Genomic DNA, 19,428 nt, shown 5'->3' with positions numbered 1-19,428 from the left:
GATCCACCATAATAGTGAGAGTCCAGTCCATAGTAGATCTAACATAATAGTGAGAGTCCAGTCCAGAGTGGATCAAACATAATAGTGTGAGAGTCCAGTCCATAGTGGATCTAACGTAATAGTGAGTCCACTCCCTAGTTGATCTAACATAATAGTGAGAGTCCAGTCCATACTGGATCTCACATAATAATGAGTGTCCAGTCCATAGTGGATCTAACATAATAGTGAGAGTCCAGTCCATAGTGGATCTAACATAGTGTGAGAGTCCAGTCCATAGTGGATCTAATATAATAGTGTGAGAGTCCAGTCCATAGTGGATCTAACATAATAGTAAGAGTCCAGTCCATAGTGGATCTAACATAATAGTAAGAGTCCAGTCCATAGTGGATCTAACATAATAGTGAGAGTCCAGTCCATAGTGGGGCCAGCAGGAGACCACCTGAAAAGCATTAAGAATCTTTAGGAGGTTCTGGAAAAGACCTGCAACTGTCCTGTCATTAAAACACATTTTCAGTAGAAAAGGCAATGTATATCTGGAAATAAAAGTTTAGATCTTGCAAATTTAGTTAAAGTTCGACATGGTTCATATCTGTAATTAACGTCAAAGGACCCCCAATTATTGAACATCTTTTTGCGGTCTGTTTAAGGAAAACGGTATTGGTCCAAGGGGGATGCTTTAGCGTGGTTGAGGAGAGCGTGGAGACAAAGAGAAACATATTAACATGTCCATTGTTGATCATCTCGCATGCTGGACAAATTGTGGAGAAAAGGTCACGGCTGCCATCAGTCTGCATGCTGTGTAAATCTCCCAGTGCTCTTCTACGAGGTTACTGATGACGCCGTGGCTGACAATGTGCTAGTCATGAAGGCTATGAATAGAGGTTTTGGTTCCTGACATTTGTTATTTGTTATCCCGGGTAAAGAAAAAAAAAAAAAAGAGGACAAAGAATTAAGGAAAATGCACCCATGCCGTTCCCTATAAATTACTCATTGCCGCCAGGGGTCGATAAATTCCGGAGAGTATTTGGAATTAACAACAAAGTTTAATGCTTGGGATATTAATGAGAAGATGCAAGGGTTATTGATTTTTAAAGATTGTTTGTAGTTTGAAAAGACCACACTCGCCATCCCATCACTTCAACGCCCCGGACACACCCGAGTGTCCACTTGAAGAAGGGACATGCGTCACAGGGGAGGAGTGAGGACCAAATGTTGTTGCATATTCCTCAGGCCCAGCCTCATTTCTGGCATTTTCCACATTCTACCCGGAGATACCGACTTAAAGGAGATTTCGCTCCAGCGCTGAGATTGCATGTGCAAAATTTACCATGGGGGTGTCAGGAATTTCAATCTTTGCTTCCAAAACAGGCTGGCAGCATGGGGGCCGAGGTAGGGTGTGAGCGCCACACCACACACTATTTTCTACCCTGAGACTGGAAGGGGTTTCTTTCCATCTCCCTTCTGCCGTCACACCTCGCCACCGCGTCTCGGAGGAGGATGCAAACGGTCCACAAGCAAATGCCGTTTAATTCGGGCACATTTTTCTTTGCCGGTGCCGTTTGCGGCAATGCCTGAAGAGAACTGAACACAGGGCGGGATTATGTTGGCTGCAGCGGTCACAGCGGCACTGATCTACCTCACGGTGCAAGACGCTGGAGTGTTGGCTCTGGGGACCGCATGTTGGGACGAGCGATTGACCCCAGCGGGGAGGAACGGCAGCTGTGTTGGTGAGTTTGTCGCAATACGAACCCACATTTATAGAACGGAGGTTGTGTGCTGGTATTGTTGGTTTTCTGAGTGTAGTGGACATGGACACTCACTGGACACGTCTAATGGGATTTTTGGTTGTGAGCAGGTTTATATAATAAAAGGTGTACCTCTCTGCCAATTAAACCTGAGAGGCTCTGCCTAAATAAACTGGTACTACCAACCATTGGCATTGTTAACACATTTTCTATTAAACTATAATATTTGCAAACCGGAAAATGACTTTTTTTTTAGAATTGCTTGAGTAGAGCACACAATCCCCAAGCAGGCTGAATATTTGGAAGTTGGAACGGTTTGAATCCGATGAAAAATGTGGGAGTTGTGGAACTTTGAAGAATGTCCCATTGATTTCAATGGGAATTTCCCAAAATTTGGTAATTTCAGGAAAAGCGGGAATTTTTGGGGAGATGTTAAAAGACTTGAATGGACTGAATTAGTTGAAATGATTGGTGTTGGAATTCTTCAAATTGGTGGAGAAATGTTGAATTAGTAACATGTTGAATTGAGAAATGGTTTTAGGGAATTCCTGGAATTTTGGGAAAAAGAGTTAAAAAAACAACTATGTTTTTTGTCCTGATTAAGAGGAATGTTTGGATGGTATAACGGTTGAGATGCGTTAAAACATTTGGAAGGAGTAGTCACCAGAAATAAGGGTGAAAATAGGGCTTTGGAAAACCAGGAATCCTGGAAAATCCAGGATTTTTTATAAATTTGGAAAACTTACAGAATGGTGGAATGGTTTGAATAAGTTGAAAAATGTGGAAACGGTTGAAGTTTGAAAAATGGCAAATTCATTTTGAGTTGGAAAAATGTCCCAGAAAACCTGGAATTCTATGAAATCTGGGAATTTTTGGAATTTGTCAAGGAAAAGCCCGCAATTTCCGAGTAGGTTGAACAGTTTTAAGTTGGAACGATTTCGAATCGGGTGAAAAATGTGGAAGGTAGAGCGCGGCAAAATCTGGAAGAGAAGAAAAAGTTTTATAATAAATAGAAAAAAATCTCAGAAAATACAGACCTCCACCTTGCCCTACCTCACATTTGTAACATTTCATCAAAATCTGACCAAAACATTACCGTATTTTTCGGAGAATAAGTCGCATTTTTGTGGGAAATTTATTTGATAAAACCGGACAGCCAAGAAAAAACATTTGAAAGGCAATTTAAAATAAATAATTAGTGAACAACAGGCTAAATAAGTGTAGGTTATATGAGGCATAAATAAGCAACTGCTATGTTAACCTAACATATTATGGTAAGAGTCATTCAAATAACTACAACATATAGAACATGCTATACTTTTACCAAACTGTCACTCCTAATCCATAAATCCCATGAAATCTTATACGTCTATGAGCTTAATAATAGTATTTGATATTTTACGGTAATGTGTTAATTTCACACTATGAAAAAACTGACTTATAGTCCAAAAAATACGGTACTAGCTATGTGGCTAGCCAAAAAATTACAAACTAAGGAATACATAACCTTCATAACCCAAATGTAAGCTGCTAGTTGTAATGCTCAGGTGATACAGTTATGAGCACTGACTTGGCCTTAGAAATATGCGACAAAGTAAGTACAAAAAAACTTTACCATTTACACTACAGAGAGAAATGTTGGCGATCGGGATGTGTATCTTATAACAACTTACGAATCATTTCAATTCCTGGGGTGACGATTAAATTAAAAATCGATCCTGGATTCAGCATGATTCTTCATTCAAACCAATTCTTGCAATAAATTAGTTGGTATACAAATAAAAACAGGTTACAAAAGCTCCTCTTGGCTGCTGATATATGACGTATACGCGCAATAAGCTCAAATATGGCCTAAAAAACGTGTTTTGGAAAAAGGAGATTCTTGAAAATTGATTCTGAAAAATATTGAATCCATTTAGAATCTACAGATCTAAATAAGAATTCCGATTGTGAATCCATTCCATACAGTAACCCTACTTGGCTAAGCTCAATAAACCCGAGCAAACAATTTCAAAACCTGAGAGAATTATAAAGTGTCTTTCTGTGTTCTCAGGTAAAAAAAAGTTATACCTATGTCGAAAATTGCCAACCACTAGGGATGGGAATTGAAAGGATTTCCATGATTCGGTTCTTTATCGATTCTCATTTGGATAAAAGAATAGCAAACAAGTTGATTAGCATCAACTCTGTTTAGTTTAAAAAAAACACCCGAGTATATAAACAAAACAGTGAGGTCTTAAAAAGCCCACGGCCTTGTTTTGAAATAAACTCTAATATAATGATAAAATGAATATTCTACTGTAGTAATAAACAAAATACAACAAACTATGTGATAAAATAAGCCTAACACAAAAATGTTAGGAAACTTGAGATTTTTTCAAAAAGATAAATTATTGTTTTTAAATGTATACACAGTATATAAGCTGAGGGCTCTTTAATAAGTACAACTACAGTCAAAGACAAATACAAACAAGTCATAAATAAAAGTAAACTTTGCAATTTTTCAAACATCAACTATAAAAATGAACCATTAATTTACATAAAATTAAGCATAAGCGATTTTCGGTAACACTTTAGTTTAGGGAACACATAGTCACCATTAATTAGTTGCTTATTAACATGCATACTTGCTCCTAATTAGTCATAATTATCCATCCATCCATCCATCATCTTCCGCTTATCCGCGGGGGCATCAGCCTAAGCAGGGAAGCCCAGACTTTCCTATCTCCAGCCACTTCGTCTAGCTCTTCCCGGGGGATCCCGAGGCGTTCCCAGGCCAGCCGGGAGACATAGTCTTCCCAACGTGTCCTGGGTCTTCCCCGTGGCCTCCTACCAGCTGGATGTGCCCTAAACACATCCCTAGGGAGGCGTTCGGGTGGCATCCTGACCAGATGCCCGAACCACCTCATCTGGCTCCTCTCGATGTGGAGGAGCAGCGGCTTTACTTTGAGTTCCTCCCGGATGGCAGAGCTTCTCACCCTATCTCTAAGGGAGAGACCCGCCACATGGCGGAGGAAACTCATTTGGGCCGCTTGTACCCGTGATCTTATCCTTTCGGTCATAACCCAAAGCTCATGACCATAGGTGAGGATGGGAACGTAGATCGACCGGTAAATTGAGAGCTTTGCCTTCCGGCTCAGCTCCTTCTTCACCACAACGGATCGATACAACGTCCGCATTACTGAAGACGCCGCACCGATCCGCCTGTCGATCTCACGATCCACTCGTCCCCCACTCATGAACAAGACTCCTAGGTACTTGAACTCCTCCACTTGGGGCAGGGTCTCCTCCCCAACCCGGAGATGGCACTCCACCCTTTTCCGGGCGAGAACCATGGACTCGGACTTGGAGGTGCTGATTCTCATTCCGGTCGCTTCACACTCGGCTGCGAACCGATCCAGTGAGAGCTGAAGATCCCGGCCAGATGAAGTCATCAGGACCACATCATCTGCAAAAAGCAGAGACCTAATCCCGTGGCCACCAAACCGGAACCCCTCAACGCCTTGACTGCGCCTAGAAATTCTGTCCATTATTAAGTACTTATTAATGCCTTATTCTGCATGGGCTTATTATACAAGCAGTAAGCCATTAACTAAGAGTCTTGCCTTAATAACCTCAGAATTATTGCTTATTAGTAACCTTCAGCCTTATATGTCCCACTATCGTCCAAATAACTCTAAATTAAGTCTTTGTTACTTTAATAAGCAACTAATTAAGGGTGAATATGTTCTGCATACTAAAGTGTTACCGCACTATTTAGGCGTCCAGGTGGATCAAAAACGCGTCCTTCATTCAAAGTTATCACCTGCTGTGTCTGCTGATGTTGATACCAGTTTTTTCTCAGTTTGATGTCCTGTTGTCTACATTTCTTGTGAATAATCATTTCTTGCGTGTGCTGCTGATCGGCGCCGTGCGTGGTGACGTCATGGGCATCGTCAACCAAACCCGTTAAAGATTCCTAGGATTGGAAATGATTCTCAACAAGAACGGGATTTCCATTCCCATCCCTGCCAACAACAGTAACAAATAGTACATGAAAATGGAAATAGAAAGCTTTATAACTGCTAATTGGTATTAACGGCTTGCTGTCAGTTGAGATCTATGGTGCGATTAAAAGCCAACCGACGAACCTAACAAAATGTAGAACTTAGATCAGGGGTCACCAACTTTTTTGAAACCAGGAGCTACTTCTCGGGTCTGATTAATGCAAAGGGCTACCAGTTTGATACACACTTAAATAAATTGCCAGAAGTAGCCAATTTTCTCCATTTACCTTTAATAAATAAATATATATATATATATATATATATATATAAAAATGGGTATTTCTGTCTGTCATTCCTTCGTACATTTTTGTTCCTTTTACGGAAGGTTTTTTGTAGAGAATAAATAAAACTGTTTAAAATAGGAGAAAACAGGAAAAAGATGAAAATTCAATTTTGAAACATAGTTTATCTTCAATTTTGACTCTTTAATATTCAAAATTCAACTGAAAAAAAGGAGAGAAAACTAGCTAATTTGAATCTTTGGGAAAAAATTTGAAAAAATAATTTATGGAACATCATTAGTAATGTTTCCTGATTAAGATTACATTTAGAATTTTTATGACATGTTTTACATAGGTTAAAAAAAACAATCTGCATTTTGTTAGAATATATAACAAATTGGACCAAACTATATTTCTAACAAAGACAAATCATTATTTCTTCCGGATTTTCCAGAACAACAATTTTAAAAAAATTCAAAAGATTTATATTTGATTCTACAGATTTTCTAGATGTGCCAGACTAATTGTTTTTAATTTTAATAAGATTGAAGAAATATTTCACAAATATTGTCAAAAAAACACGAGCTAAAATAAAGAATCAAATTAAAATGTATTTATTATTCTTTACAATGAATACAAATAAATTGACTTGAACATTTATTTAAATTTTCAGGAAAGAAGAGGAAGAAATTCAAAAGGTTTAAAAATCCTAAAATAATTTTTAAGGTTGTATTTTTTCTCTAAAATGTTCTTTCTAAAAGTTATAGGAAGCAAAGTAAAAAAATAAATTAATTTATTTAAACAAGTGAAGACCAAGTCTTTAAAATATTTTCTGGGATTTTTAAATTCTATTTGAGTTTTGTCTCTCTTAGAATTAAAAATGTCGAGCAAAGCGAGACCAGCTGGCTAGTAAATAAATAAAATGAAAAAATAGAGGCAGCTCACTGGTAAGTGCTGCTATTTGAGCTATTTTTAGAACAGGCCAGCGTGCGACTCATCTGGTCCTTACGAGCAACCTGGTGCCCGCGGGCACCGCGTTGGTGACCCCTGACTTAGATGCATTGGCATTGCCAGAACCTCCAGGTTCAAGAACAATGTTGACCACGCCGTGAACCCGTCATTGGCCAGACATCTCATTATGCTGTTTGTGCCGGGCGTTGCTCATTGTTTTCTCCATTCCACAGCGGTAAGCACCGTAACCGTGGTTGCACAAGAGGTGATATTAGCATAATAAGACCGAGAGCAAACGGAGACCGCTATATGTCAAGGTTGGACTATTTAGAGACAACTACTAAATACAAAACCCAAAACCAGTGAAGTTGACACGTTGTGAAAAACGTAAATAAAAAAGAGAATACAATGATTTGTAAATCCGTTTCAACTTATATTCAATTGAATAGACTGCAAATAATCATTAAATCAGAATTTATAGGCAGCAACACATTGCAAAAAAGTCATCACAGGGGCATTTTTACCAGTGTGTTACATGGCCTTTCCTTTTAACAACACTCAGCAAAAGTTTGGGAACTGAGGAGACACATTTTTGAAGCTTTTCAGGTGGAATTTATTTTTTTTCCCATTCTTGCTTGATGTACATCTTAAAAGCCTACTGAAATGAGATGTTCTTATTCAAACGGGGATAGCAGGTCCATTCTATGTGTCATACTTGATCATTTCGCAATATTGCCATATTTTTGCTGAAAGGATTTAGTAGAGAACATCGACGATAAAGTTTGCAACGTTTGGTCGCTAATAAAAAAGCCTTGCCTGTACCGGAAGTAGCAGACGATGTGCGCGTGACGTCACGGGTTGTGGAGCTCCTAAGATCTGAACATTGTTTACAATCATGGCCACCAGCAGCGAGAGCGATTCGGACCGAGAAAGCGACGATTTCCCCATTAATTTGAGCGAGGATGAAAGATGCGTGGATGAGGAAAGTGAGAGTGAAGGACTAGAAAAAAAAGAAAAAAAAGGCGAGGGCAGTGAGAGCAATTCAGATGTTATTAAACACATTTACTAGGATAATTCTGGAAAATCCCTTATCTGCTTATTGTGTTACTAGTGTTTTAGTGAGATTGTATGGTACCTGAAAGTTGGAGGTGTATGGCCACGGGTGTGGTGACCACCAGTGTCTCCGGTGGGAGGAGGTAATAGTCCACAGCTGCAGGAGAACGCAAGCTCCGCTCATGTCTACGGTAAGAGCCGATTTATTAGCACAATTTTCTCACCGAAACCTGCCGGTTGACATGTGGTCGGAAACCATGTTGGCTTGACCGCTCTGTTCCATAGTAAAGCTTCACCTTCGGGAATGTAAACAAGGAAACACCGGCTGTGTTTGTGTTGTTAAAGGCGGCTGCAATACACCGCTTCCCACCTACAGCTTTCTTCTTTGACTTCTCCATTATTAATTAAAACATGCAAAAGATTCAGCAACACTGATGTCCAGAAAACTGTGTAATTATGTGATTAAAGCAGACGACCTTAAGCTTGGATCCGGCTGGAAAAAAATGTCCGCTACAACCGGTGACGTCAAACGCACGCGTCGTCATACCGCAACATTTTCAACAGGACACTTGACGGGAATATTTAAAATGGCAATTTAGTAAACTAAAGCGGCCGTATTGGCATGTGTTGCAATGTTAATATTTCATCATTGATATATAAACTATCAGACTGCGTGGTCGCTAGTAGTGGCTTTCAGTAGGCATTTAAGTTTTTAAAAGTCTCTGTTGTGGTATTTTTGCTTTACAATGCGCCACACATTTTCAATGGGAGACAGGTCTGGACTACAGGCAGGCCAGTCTGGTACCTGCACTCTAACTACGAAGCCACGCTGTTGTAACAAGTGCAGAATGTGGCTTGGTATTGTCTTGCTAAAATAAGCAGGGGCGTCCATGATAACGTTGCTTGTATGGCAACATTTGTTGCTCCAAAAGCTCTATGTACCTTTCAGCATTAATGATGCCTTCACAGATGTGTAAGTTACCCATGCCTTGGACACTAATACACCCCCATACCATCACACATGCTGGCCTTTACACTTTGCGCCTATTCTTTTCCTCTTTGGTCCGAAGGACACAACGTCCACAGTTTCCAAAAACAATTTGAAATGTAGACACATCAGACCACAGAACAATTTTCCCACTTTACATCAGTCCATCTTAGTTTAGCTCGAGACCAGCAAAGCCGGCGGCGTTTCTGGGTGTTGTTGATAAATAGCTTTGGTTTTGCATAGTAGAGTTTTAACTTGCACTTACAGATGTAGCGACAAACTATAATTACTGACAGTGGTTTTATGAACTGCTCTTGATAGTGATATCCTTTACACACTGATGTCGGCTTGTGATGCAGTATTGAAGGTCGCAGGCATTACCACTTACGTGCGGTGATTTCTCCAGATTCTCTGAACCTTTTTATGATATTACGGAGTGTAGATGGTGAAATCCCTCAATTCCTTACAATAGCTGGTTGAGAAATGTTCTTAATCTGTTGGATAATTTGCTCAGTGTTTTTCTGAAGTGCTCCTGAGCCCATGTGGTGATATCCTTTACACACTGATGTCGCTTTTTGATGCGGTACCGTCTGAGGGATTGTAGGTCACGGGCAATCAATGTTTATTACGCTTACATGCAGGGATTTCTTCAGATTCTCTGAATCTTTTGATGATATTACGGAGCGTAGATGATGAAATCCCTGAATTCCTTGCAATAGCTGGTTGACAAATGTTGTTCTTAAACAATTTAATCGGGCATTTGTTGACAAAGTAGTGACCCTCGCCCCGTCCTTGTTTGTGAATGAGTGAGCATTTCACCGAAGCTGCTTTTATACCCAATCATGGCACCCACCTGTTCCCAATTAGCCTGTTCACCTGTGGGATGTTCCATATAAGTGTTTCATGAGCATTCCTCAACTTTCTCACTCTTTTTTGCCACTTGTGCCAGCTTCTTTGAAACATGTTGCAGGCATTAAATTCCAAATGAGCTAATGTTTGCAAAAAATAAAGTTTACCAGTTTGAACATTAATATCTTGTCTTTGCAGTCTATTCAATTGAATATAAGTTGAAAAGGATTTGCAAATCATTGTGTTTTTCTTTACCATTCACACAACGTGACAACTTCACTGCTTTTGGGTTTTATAAGTATTGTTTCCAACATTAAGGTTGACTGCAAAGTCAAAAGCCATTTGTCACTTAGGCTACCTGCTTCATCTGACCGGAAACATCCCAGTGAAGCAAGTAGTAATGAGGGCTGTCATGCTCAGGGTTTATTTTGCGACAACGCACACAATAAAACTAAAAAATGCAGACCTGGTCAAGTAAAATCACCGGTGGGTACAAGAATGCCATTTGACAGATGGAAAAAAACTACGTTTTGTGTTAAGTTTCACAGCCCTTCCTGATATTCGGCCACGGGAAAGCAATCCATAGGATGGACCTGGACGGGAAAAACCACAGAAGGCTCCTGTCCAAGGTGGCCACCACTATCCTGCTCGATTTCCATTTCAGAGAAGAGACACTCTACTGGGCGGACAAACACAAGGGAATCATCTACAAGTCGCCCTTGAGAGGCGTGCACAGACAGGTGAATATACAACTGATGTGTAGGACTCGATGTCATTTAGGTATGATCGGGAGCAAACTGGTACATTTACCAAACAGATCTTTGAAAAAAACTACCTTTATGTCCAAAACAAGTCTTTTGATTTTTACCCAAGTTTTCTTATTTTGAATTTGGGTTGTCTTTGACTAAGAATTTTCATAATTCATCATTTGTTATTGTTTCATGTTATCATGAATACTCGTGAGACATGGGTGTCAAACTCTGGCCCGCGGGCCAAACTTGGCCCGCCGTGTAATTTCATTTGGCCCTTGAGGTAATATCAAATTAAGATTAGAGCTGGCCCGCCGGTATTATACAGGGACGGTGCCGCTGTAACAACACATTTGCCAACCCTCACGATTTACCCGAGAGACTCCCGAATTTCACTGCCCTGCCAGAAAATCTCCCGGGGTAACAATTCTTCCGAATTTCTCCCAATTTCCATCCGGACAACAATATTGAGGGCGTGCCTGGAAAGCACTGCCTTTAGCGTCCTCTACAACCTGTCGTCACGTTCGCTTTTCCTCCATACAAACATGCCGGCCCAGTCACAAAATATCTGCGGCTTTAACACACGAATGAATGCAATGCATTCTTGGTCAACAGCCATACAGGTCACACTGAGGGTGGCTGTATAAACGACTTTAACACTGTTACAAATATGCGCCACACTGTGGAGCCACACTAAACAAGAATGACAAACACGTTTCGGGAGAACATCTGCACCGTAACACACGTAATACCCAGAACCCCTTGCAGCAGTAACTCTTCCTCGACGCCACAGTATACACCCCGCTACCACCAAACCCGGCCCACCCAATTTTTATTTAAATTTTATTTGATATTTTTCAATTATTATTGATAGGTTGATTTGTAACACTAAATGGTCCCTAGTGTGTGAATGTGAGTGTGAATGTTGTCTGTCTGTGTTGGCCCCGTGATGAGGTGGCGACTTGTCCAGGGTGTACACCGCCTTCCGCCCGAATGCAGCTGAGGTTGGCTCCAGCGACCCCAGAAGGGACAAGCGGTAGAAAATGGATGGATGGATAATTTGAAACTCGACTTTGCATGTCACTATAAAGTTATATAACCCTTGCTTGTTCAATATACAATGCAAAACTTGTTTGGGTCCCTCTTAAAAGGTTAATTTGTTCAACCTTGCCCCGCGGCTTTGTTCCGTTTGAAATATTGGCCCACTCTGTATTTGAGTTTGACACCCCTGTCGTAAGAGCACAATTAATGGGCATCCCCACATACAAACAGATCTTTTTCCACCTAAAAAAAAATGAAAACATTCAGATTAACAAATAAACCCGCCAGACCATGGGTAGTTTAGTGATGTCCTTGGATCGACCCTGTAGTAAAATTAAGCTACAATTGGTTTGTACACTTTGAATACAATATCAAGTGCTAAACAGTACTGTATATTAAACAAATATAACAAAGGGGTAAATAACGAGCCAAAACATGCCGAGCTGTTCCGGCAACACGCGCACACAGAAGTGACTATAGTGCCCTCAGAAACAATCAGAAATCACAAAAACACCTTAACTTTAGATTGCTATAACTCTTCTTGCCAGAGTGAATAAGGTCCGCTTTGGCATATTTTTCTAGACAAGTCCGGTCTCATCACAATTAACACTTGCTGTGGTACAAAGTCTGCTTCGATGATACTTCCATACTTGTGAGAACCATTAACACAAATAGTTTTTCCACGCTGGTCTTTTTCTTCTCCGGACTCAAATCAAGTTAGTAAAATGGACAAAACTTGTCAAAACGGAAAGAAAACAGTGACTCGGAGTGTCCTGTGCAGCAAGTGACGTGGAGAGCTCCGCTTGTGCGCTTGTGCGCTTTGCCTGCAGGTATAACATTAAATAACTTGCTTTTGTACACGGAGACATGGTTTGCACATAAAGGCATATTTGGCTGGATCTAAGAGTTTGTAAATCAAAAAGTTCTTAAATACAGGGGTTCATAAATAGAGGTTGCACTATATTTGAAATTAGCCTTACTAATAATAATCTTTTTGCTGTTTTATGCATGAAAACCTTGTTGCGACCTTTACTTCTTCTAGAGAATCAAGCTGGATCGTCTTCTGGCGCTACGATTGGACCTGCCCGATCCGAAGACTGCACTGAACTATAAAGAATGGAAATCAAAAATACAACTTTGCCTCGACTATGGGCAAAATCCAAAGAATAAGATTTGACCAAAAAAGTCCTTAGTTGAGAACAGCCTTAGTAAATACCAATTTAGCACCAAAAAAAGGTGGTCTGGTTACTAACTACAGAGTACCACCCTTCTGGTACTTTGTCTTAATATCCCGAAAAGGTTTTCATGATAATTTCATCCACCGGAGATTGATTGAAGTCAACTGGACTTCTTCTACTAGCTTCTGCACTCAAAGACTGCACTGAACTATAAAAAAGACAAATTAAAAATACTACTAACGCCATAGATTTTGCGTAGACTATGGTCAAAACCCAAAGAATAAGATTTCATATAAAAAATCCTTAGTTGAGAACAGCCTTAGTAACTACCAATTTCACCCCAAAACAAGGCGGTCTGGTTACTGACTACAGTTTATGTCGGCACTGGTTCCCTTCTGGTACTTCGTATTGATATCCCCAAAAGTTTTCCAGGATAATTTCATCCACAGGAGATTGACATCAAATGGACTTCTTTTACTAGCATCTGCATTCAAGCCGGAGAAAGCGATTGGCATGTTTCTTTAGTGACAGAATGTCGTCATTGTTCTGCAAAAACTGTACTCGTCCGACAAACACATCTCAGCCTCGATAATAATATTTCCGCAGGTTCATCCATGAAAACATTGTTACGACCTTTACTTCTGGAGAATCAAGTTTGATCGTCTTCTGGCGCTACGCTAGAGTTGCGTAATCCGCCCGCGGAGGCCCAGTCCGAAGACTGTACTGAACTATAAAAAAAAAGTAAAATAAAAAAATACAACTGACGCCATAGATTTTGCCTTAACTATGGGCAAAATTCAAAGAATAAGATTTGATATAATAAAAAGTCCTTAGTTGAGGACAGCCTTAGCAACTACCAATTTAGCACCAAAATAAGGCGGTCTGGTTACTAACTACAGTTTACGTCAACACCGGTGCCCTTCTGGTACTTCGTATTGATATCCATCAAAAATCCTTTCATCCACAGGAGATTGATTGAAGTCAACTGGACTTCTTCTACTAGCATCTGCACTTGAACTGGAGAAAGCGATTGGCACGTTTCTTTAGTGACGGAATGTCCTCATTGTTCTGCAAAAACTGTACTCGTCCGACAAACACATCTCAGCCTCAATAATAATATTTCCGCAGGTTCATCCATGAAAACATTGTTACAACCTTTACTTCTTCTGGAGAATCAAGTTTGATCGTCTTCTGGCGCTACGCTAGAGTTGCGTAATCCGCCCGCGGAGGCCCAATCCGAAGACTGTACTGAACTATAAAAAAAAGTAAAATAAAAAAATACAACTGACGCCATAGATTTTGCCTTAACTATGGGCAAAATTCAAAGAATAAGATTTGATATAATAAAAAGTCCTTAGTTGAGAACAGCCTTAGCAACTACCAATTTAGCACCAAAATAAGGCGGTCTGGTTACTAACTACAGTTTACGTCAACACCGGTGCCCTTCTGGTACTTCGTATTGATATAATAATAATAATAATAATAATAATAATAGATTAGATTTATATCGCGCTTTTCTATTGTTAGATACTCAAAGCGCTCACAGAGAAGTGGGAACCCATCATTCATTCACACCTGGTGGTGGTAAGCTACATCTGTAGCCACAGCTGCCCTGGGGTAGACTGACAGAAGCGTGGCTGCCAGTTTGCGCCTACGGCCCATCCGACCAGCACCTATCATTCATTCATCATTCATTCACCGGTGTGAGCGGCACCGGGGGCAAAGGGTGAAGTGTCCTGCCCAAGGACACAACGGCAGCGATTTGGATGTCAATAGGTGGGAAGCGAACCTGCAACCCTCAGGTTTCTGGCACGGCCGCTCTACCCACTACGCCATGCCGCCCCTATCCATATCCATCAAAAATCCATTCATCCACAGGAGATTGATTGAAGTCAACTGGACTTCTTCTACTAGCATCTGCAGTCAAGCCGGAGAAAGCGATTGGCACGTTTCTTTAGTGACGGAATGTCCTCGTTCTTTTGCAGAAACTGTACTCGTCCGACAAACACATCTCAGCCTTAATTATTTCCGCAAGTTCATGCATGAAAACCTTGTTACGAACTTCGCTTCTTCTAAAGAATCAAGTTTGATCGTCTTCTGGCGCTACGCTAGAGCTGCCTTATCCGAAAACTGCACTGAACTATAAAAAAATATAAAAATTTAAAATACAACTGACGCCATAGATCTTGCCTCAAAATCTAGGCAAAATCCAAAGAATAAGATTTGATATAAAAAATCCTTAGTTGAGAACAGCCTTAGTAACGATCAATTTAGCACCAAAATAAGAAAGTCTAGTTACTAACTACAGTTTACTGGTGCCCTTCTGGTACTTTGTATTGATATCCATCAAAAATCCTTTCATCCACAGGAGATTGATTGAAGTCAACTGGACTTCTTCTACTAGCATCTGCAGTCAAGCCGGAGAAAGCGATTGGCACGTTTCTTTAGTGACGGAATGTCCTCGTTCTTTTGCAGAAACTGTACTCGTCCGACAACACATCTCAGCCTTAATTATTTCCGCAAGTTCATGCATGAAAACCTTGTTACGAACTTCGCTTCTTCTAAAGAATCAAGTTTGATCGTCTTCTGGCGCTACGCTAGAGCTGCCTTATCCGAAAACTGCACTGAACTATAAAAAAATATATAAAAATTTAAAATACAACTGACGCCATAGATCTTGCCTCAAATCTAGGCAAAATCCAAAGAATAAGATTTGATATAAAAAATCCTTAGTTGAGAACAGCCTTAGTAACGATCGATTTAGCACCAAAATAAGAAAGTCTAGTTATTGACTACGGTTTACTGGTGCCCTTCTGGTACTTTGTATTGATATTCATCAAAAATCCTTTCATCCACAGGAGATTGATTGAAGTCAACTGGACTTCTTCTACTAGCATCTGCAGTCAAGCCGGAGAAAGCGATTGGCACGTTTCTTTAGTGACGGAATGTCCTCGTTCTTTTGCAGAAACTGTACTCGTCCGACAAACACATCTCAGCCTTAATTATTTCCGCAAGTTCATGCATGAAAACCTTGTTACGAACTTCGCTTCTTCTAAAGAATCAAGTTTGATCGTCTTCTGGCGCTACGCTAGAGCTGCCTTATCCGAAAACTGCACTGAACTATAAAAAAATAAAAATTTAAAATACAACTGACGCCATAGATCTTGCCTCAAATCTAGGCAAAATCCAAAGAATAAGATTTGATATAAAAAAATCCTTAGTTGAGAACAGCCTTAGTAACTATCAATTTAGCACCAAAATAAGAAAGTCTAGTTACTAACTACAGTTTACTGGTGCCCTTCTGGTACTTTGTATTGACATCCATCAATAATCCATTGATCCACAGGAGATTGATTGAAGTCAACTGGACTTCTACTAGCATCTGCATTCAAGCCGGAGAAAGTGATTGGCATTTTTCTTTTGTGACGGAATGTCCTCATTGTTCCGCAGAAACTGTACTCGTCCGACAAACACATCTCAGGCCTCGCCGTGGACTGGATTTGGAACGTGGTATACTGGACAAGCGGGGGAAAGGGCAAAGTCAAAAGAATGGATTCCAATGGGAAGAATGAGAGGACTCTTGTGAGACACTTGATTCAGCCCAGATCTATAGTGATCGACCCCGCGAAAAGGTAATGGTGTTGGTACATCGTTCGTAGGAAGGCAAATGAGCAAACAGTGGATTTTGGTAGGTTTCTATTTTGGCTATCTGGTGGGACGAGGCCAAGCATCCAGCGGTCGGATGTGACAGGACAGACGACAACAACACTCATCAAGCGAACGCAGCAGTTGGAGGCGCTGTCAATTGACCACGGAGACAAAAGACTGTTCTGGGTTCAGTTCGGGCTGCAGGGAGAAAGCGCCATCGCCTCCTCGGACTACAGCGGCAAAGCTCTGCACATCGTAGACCAGCCCCTTCAGTAAACACACTCCAGTTGACATTAATATCTTCCTTTTTTTACTTGTTTGCTTCACCCTACTTTGTTTGGTCAGGTCTGATTTGCTGGGAATATGTGTCTTCCACGAGCACGTTTATTACTCCGATGCCGCATCCCCAGCAATAAAGAGAGTCAACAAGTACGCAGGCGGCCAGCCGGTGGAAGTCAATATCAAACAAATGGCAAAGATCCCAGTCGATATCAAAGTGGTGCATGCCGACAACCAGCCAGGGGCGGACTCGCCAGCACCGCCTCCAGGTCACAGCTACGCTCCTTTGGCATGTAACGGAAAATGTATCTTCGGTAACGTGCACTTTTGTCAAGCAGGATGCGACGAAAGGAGCGGCAACTGCGTTAATGTGTGCTCCAGCCGCACAGAGCAGGGAATTTGTACGTGCAGTGAAGGTTTTGTACTCGGCAAGCAAGGCTCTTATTGTGAAGGTAAGGATTCCAGGTGATGCCGTGCCCTTGAATCCATAGAACAGGGGTCGGCAACCTTTACCAATCAAAGAGCCATTTTGACCCATTTCACAAAATAAAGAAAACTATGGGAGCCACAGGACTCTTTTGAAATTTAAAATGTAATAACACAGCGTACAAAGTTTTGTTTGGCTTTGTGCGACGTATAAACCAGGGGTCTCAGACACGCGGCCCGCACCTTAATATGAAAATGTAATACTAGTGCGGCCCGCAAGTTTTATTTGAATGCCGCTTGACAACATCACATATGCCAACCATCTGAATTTTTCCGGGAGACTACCGATTTTCAGAGCATTTATTCTCTCCACTGTCTGCTGGTTTTCACCCACACAACAATCATAAGGGCGCCCTCTACAACCGTAACAAACAGCTTACCAGCCCATTCACATGTTGTATGAGGCTTCTGCAGACACACATAAGAAAATGCAAGGCATACTTGCTCAACAGCCATACAGGTCACACTGAGGGTTGTGATGTAAACAACTTTAGCACTCTTACTAATATGCGCCACACTGTCAAACCACAGCAAACAAGAATGACAAACACATTTCGGGAGAACATCCGGACTGTAACACAACATAAACACAAGAGAACAAATACCCAGAATCCCTTGCATCCCTAACTCTTCCGGGCTACATTATACACCCCTGCTGCCACCAAACCCCGCCCACCCAACCCCACCCACCTCAACCGACGCACGAGGGGGGTGTATAATGTTGCCCGGAAGAGTTAGGGATGCATGGGATTCTGGGTATTTGTTCTGTTGTGTTAATGTTGTATGCAGTTGAGCCACAACAGAGTGATCCAAGAGCCGCCGGTTGCCGACCCCTGCCATAGAACAACGAAGGCTGGATTTTGTTTACACATCCCTGTCAAATTGGTACTTCTTAAAGAATGTTTGGTGAAATGCAAGTTGAACAAAATATGAATGGAAATACTTGAATATGAATAAAGTGAAAAGTAATACATTCACCAGTATGAAATAATTAAAACGACAGCAATACAGAACACAGGGAATGTGCGATTTTTAGGATTTTACAGTGAATACATATTTATTCTGCTGTTTCCCTTGACAACTTGCCGACATTGTAATCTTGATGTTGAAAATCCTCCCGTTGAAGAATACACCTCGTCATGAGTGTGATTGGCAAATGTTTTCCTGCTGTGAAAGCCGACATAGAAAAGTGCGTGGGACTTCCAGAATACAATGTTGGAACCGAGCACTGCTTTTAGCGTGTTAAGGCTGGCAATAAAGTTTAAAAAAGAGATTTAAACACTAAGTGCCCATGACCGGATGCTACAAATAGAGATGGGTATCGAATCTGGTACATTTTTGACACTGCCCGAATCCTGCCGGTCCGATTTGCATCAAATCCAAACGGTACAGTCTTACGGTACCTGGGTTGCGCGTGACTGGTTCTTCACTCTTCAGCACTTTGCGATGGCTCCAGCAGCCAAACTACCTCTCTGTAATGTAGCAATTTCCAGTGTTAAATAAATGTATTTAAAAAAAACGCTCCTATTTAAAGTAGAGTAAGGATCCACTTTTCCAAAAATGTGCCAGCTTAATACTAGTGTACATTGGCTTCGCTATTTACATACTACTGATTAGCATTGACGATTTCGTCAGCTGCAAACTTGGTAATAAAAACTACTACTGAGATACATTTTACAGTCAAACAGATGGTGTGTAATAAGTAAATCTTAGAGTATTAACACTTCTTAGGCCGTAACAAAAAAAACAACTCTATATACTATTGCTATCTAATTTATTGGACTTACAACTGTAATTGCAACCTAATGTCATACTTGCAAATCAAAAGTACTGTATTTTTCTGAGTATGAGTCGCTCCAGAGTATAAGTCGCACCTGCCGAAAATGCACAATAAAGAAGAAAAAAACATACGTCGCACTGGAGTATAAGTCGCAGTTTTTGGGGAAATGTATTTGATAAAACCCAACACCAAGAATAGACATTTCAAAGGCAATTTAAAATAAATAGCGAACTGGCTGAATAAGTGTAGGTTATATGAGGCATAAATAAGCAACTGCTATGTTAACCTAACATATTATGGTAAGAGTCATTCAAATAACTAAAACATATAGAACATGCTATACCTTTACCAAAAAATCTGTCACTCCTAATCCTTAAATCCCATGAAATCTTATACGTCTAGTCTCTTACGTGA

The 19,428-nt window shown here is 40.7% G+C and overlaps 1 protein-coding gene across 1 annotated transcript in view; it reads left to right on the top strand.

Moving 5' to 3' along the window:
* Nucleotides 1-1,213: 1,213 nt before the first annotated feature.
* The window catches only part of egf (epidermal growth factor), a 50,190-nt gene continuing 31,975 nt past the window's right edge, over nt 1,214-19,428 (top strand). Inside the window, exons 1-6 of the mRNA XM_061891771.1 lie at nt 1,214-1,727; nt 10,394-10,593; nt 16,272-16,453; nt 16,514-16,741; nt 16,815-17,017; nt 17,087-17,200. Of these exons, the coding sequence (XP_061747755.1) occupies nt 1,601-1,727; nt 10,394-10,593; nt 16,272-16,453; nt 16,514-16,741; nt 16,815-17,017; nt 17,087-17,200 (1,054 nt within the window). The 5' untranslated portion in view covers nt 1,214-1,600. The remainder of the gene's footprint in view (nt 1,728-10,393; nt 10,594-16,271; nt 16,454-16,513; nt 16,742-16,814; nt 17,018-17,086; nt 17,201-19,428) is intronic.

Source organism: Nerophis ophidion, linkage group LG29 (genome assembly GCF_033978795.1).
Source record: "Nerophis ophidion isolate RoL-2023_Sa linkage group LG29, RoL_Noph_v1.0, whole genome shotgun sequence".
NCBI classification, from domain to species: domain Eukaryota; kingdom Metazoa; phylum Chordata; class Actinopteri; order Syngnathiformes; family Syngnathidae; genus Nerophis; species Nerophis ophidion.
The sequence above is the reverse complement of the archived record's forward strand: the minus strand, read 5'-3'. Positions and strand labels throughout refer to the sequence as shown.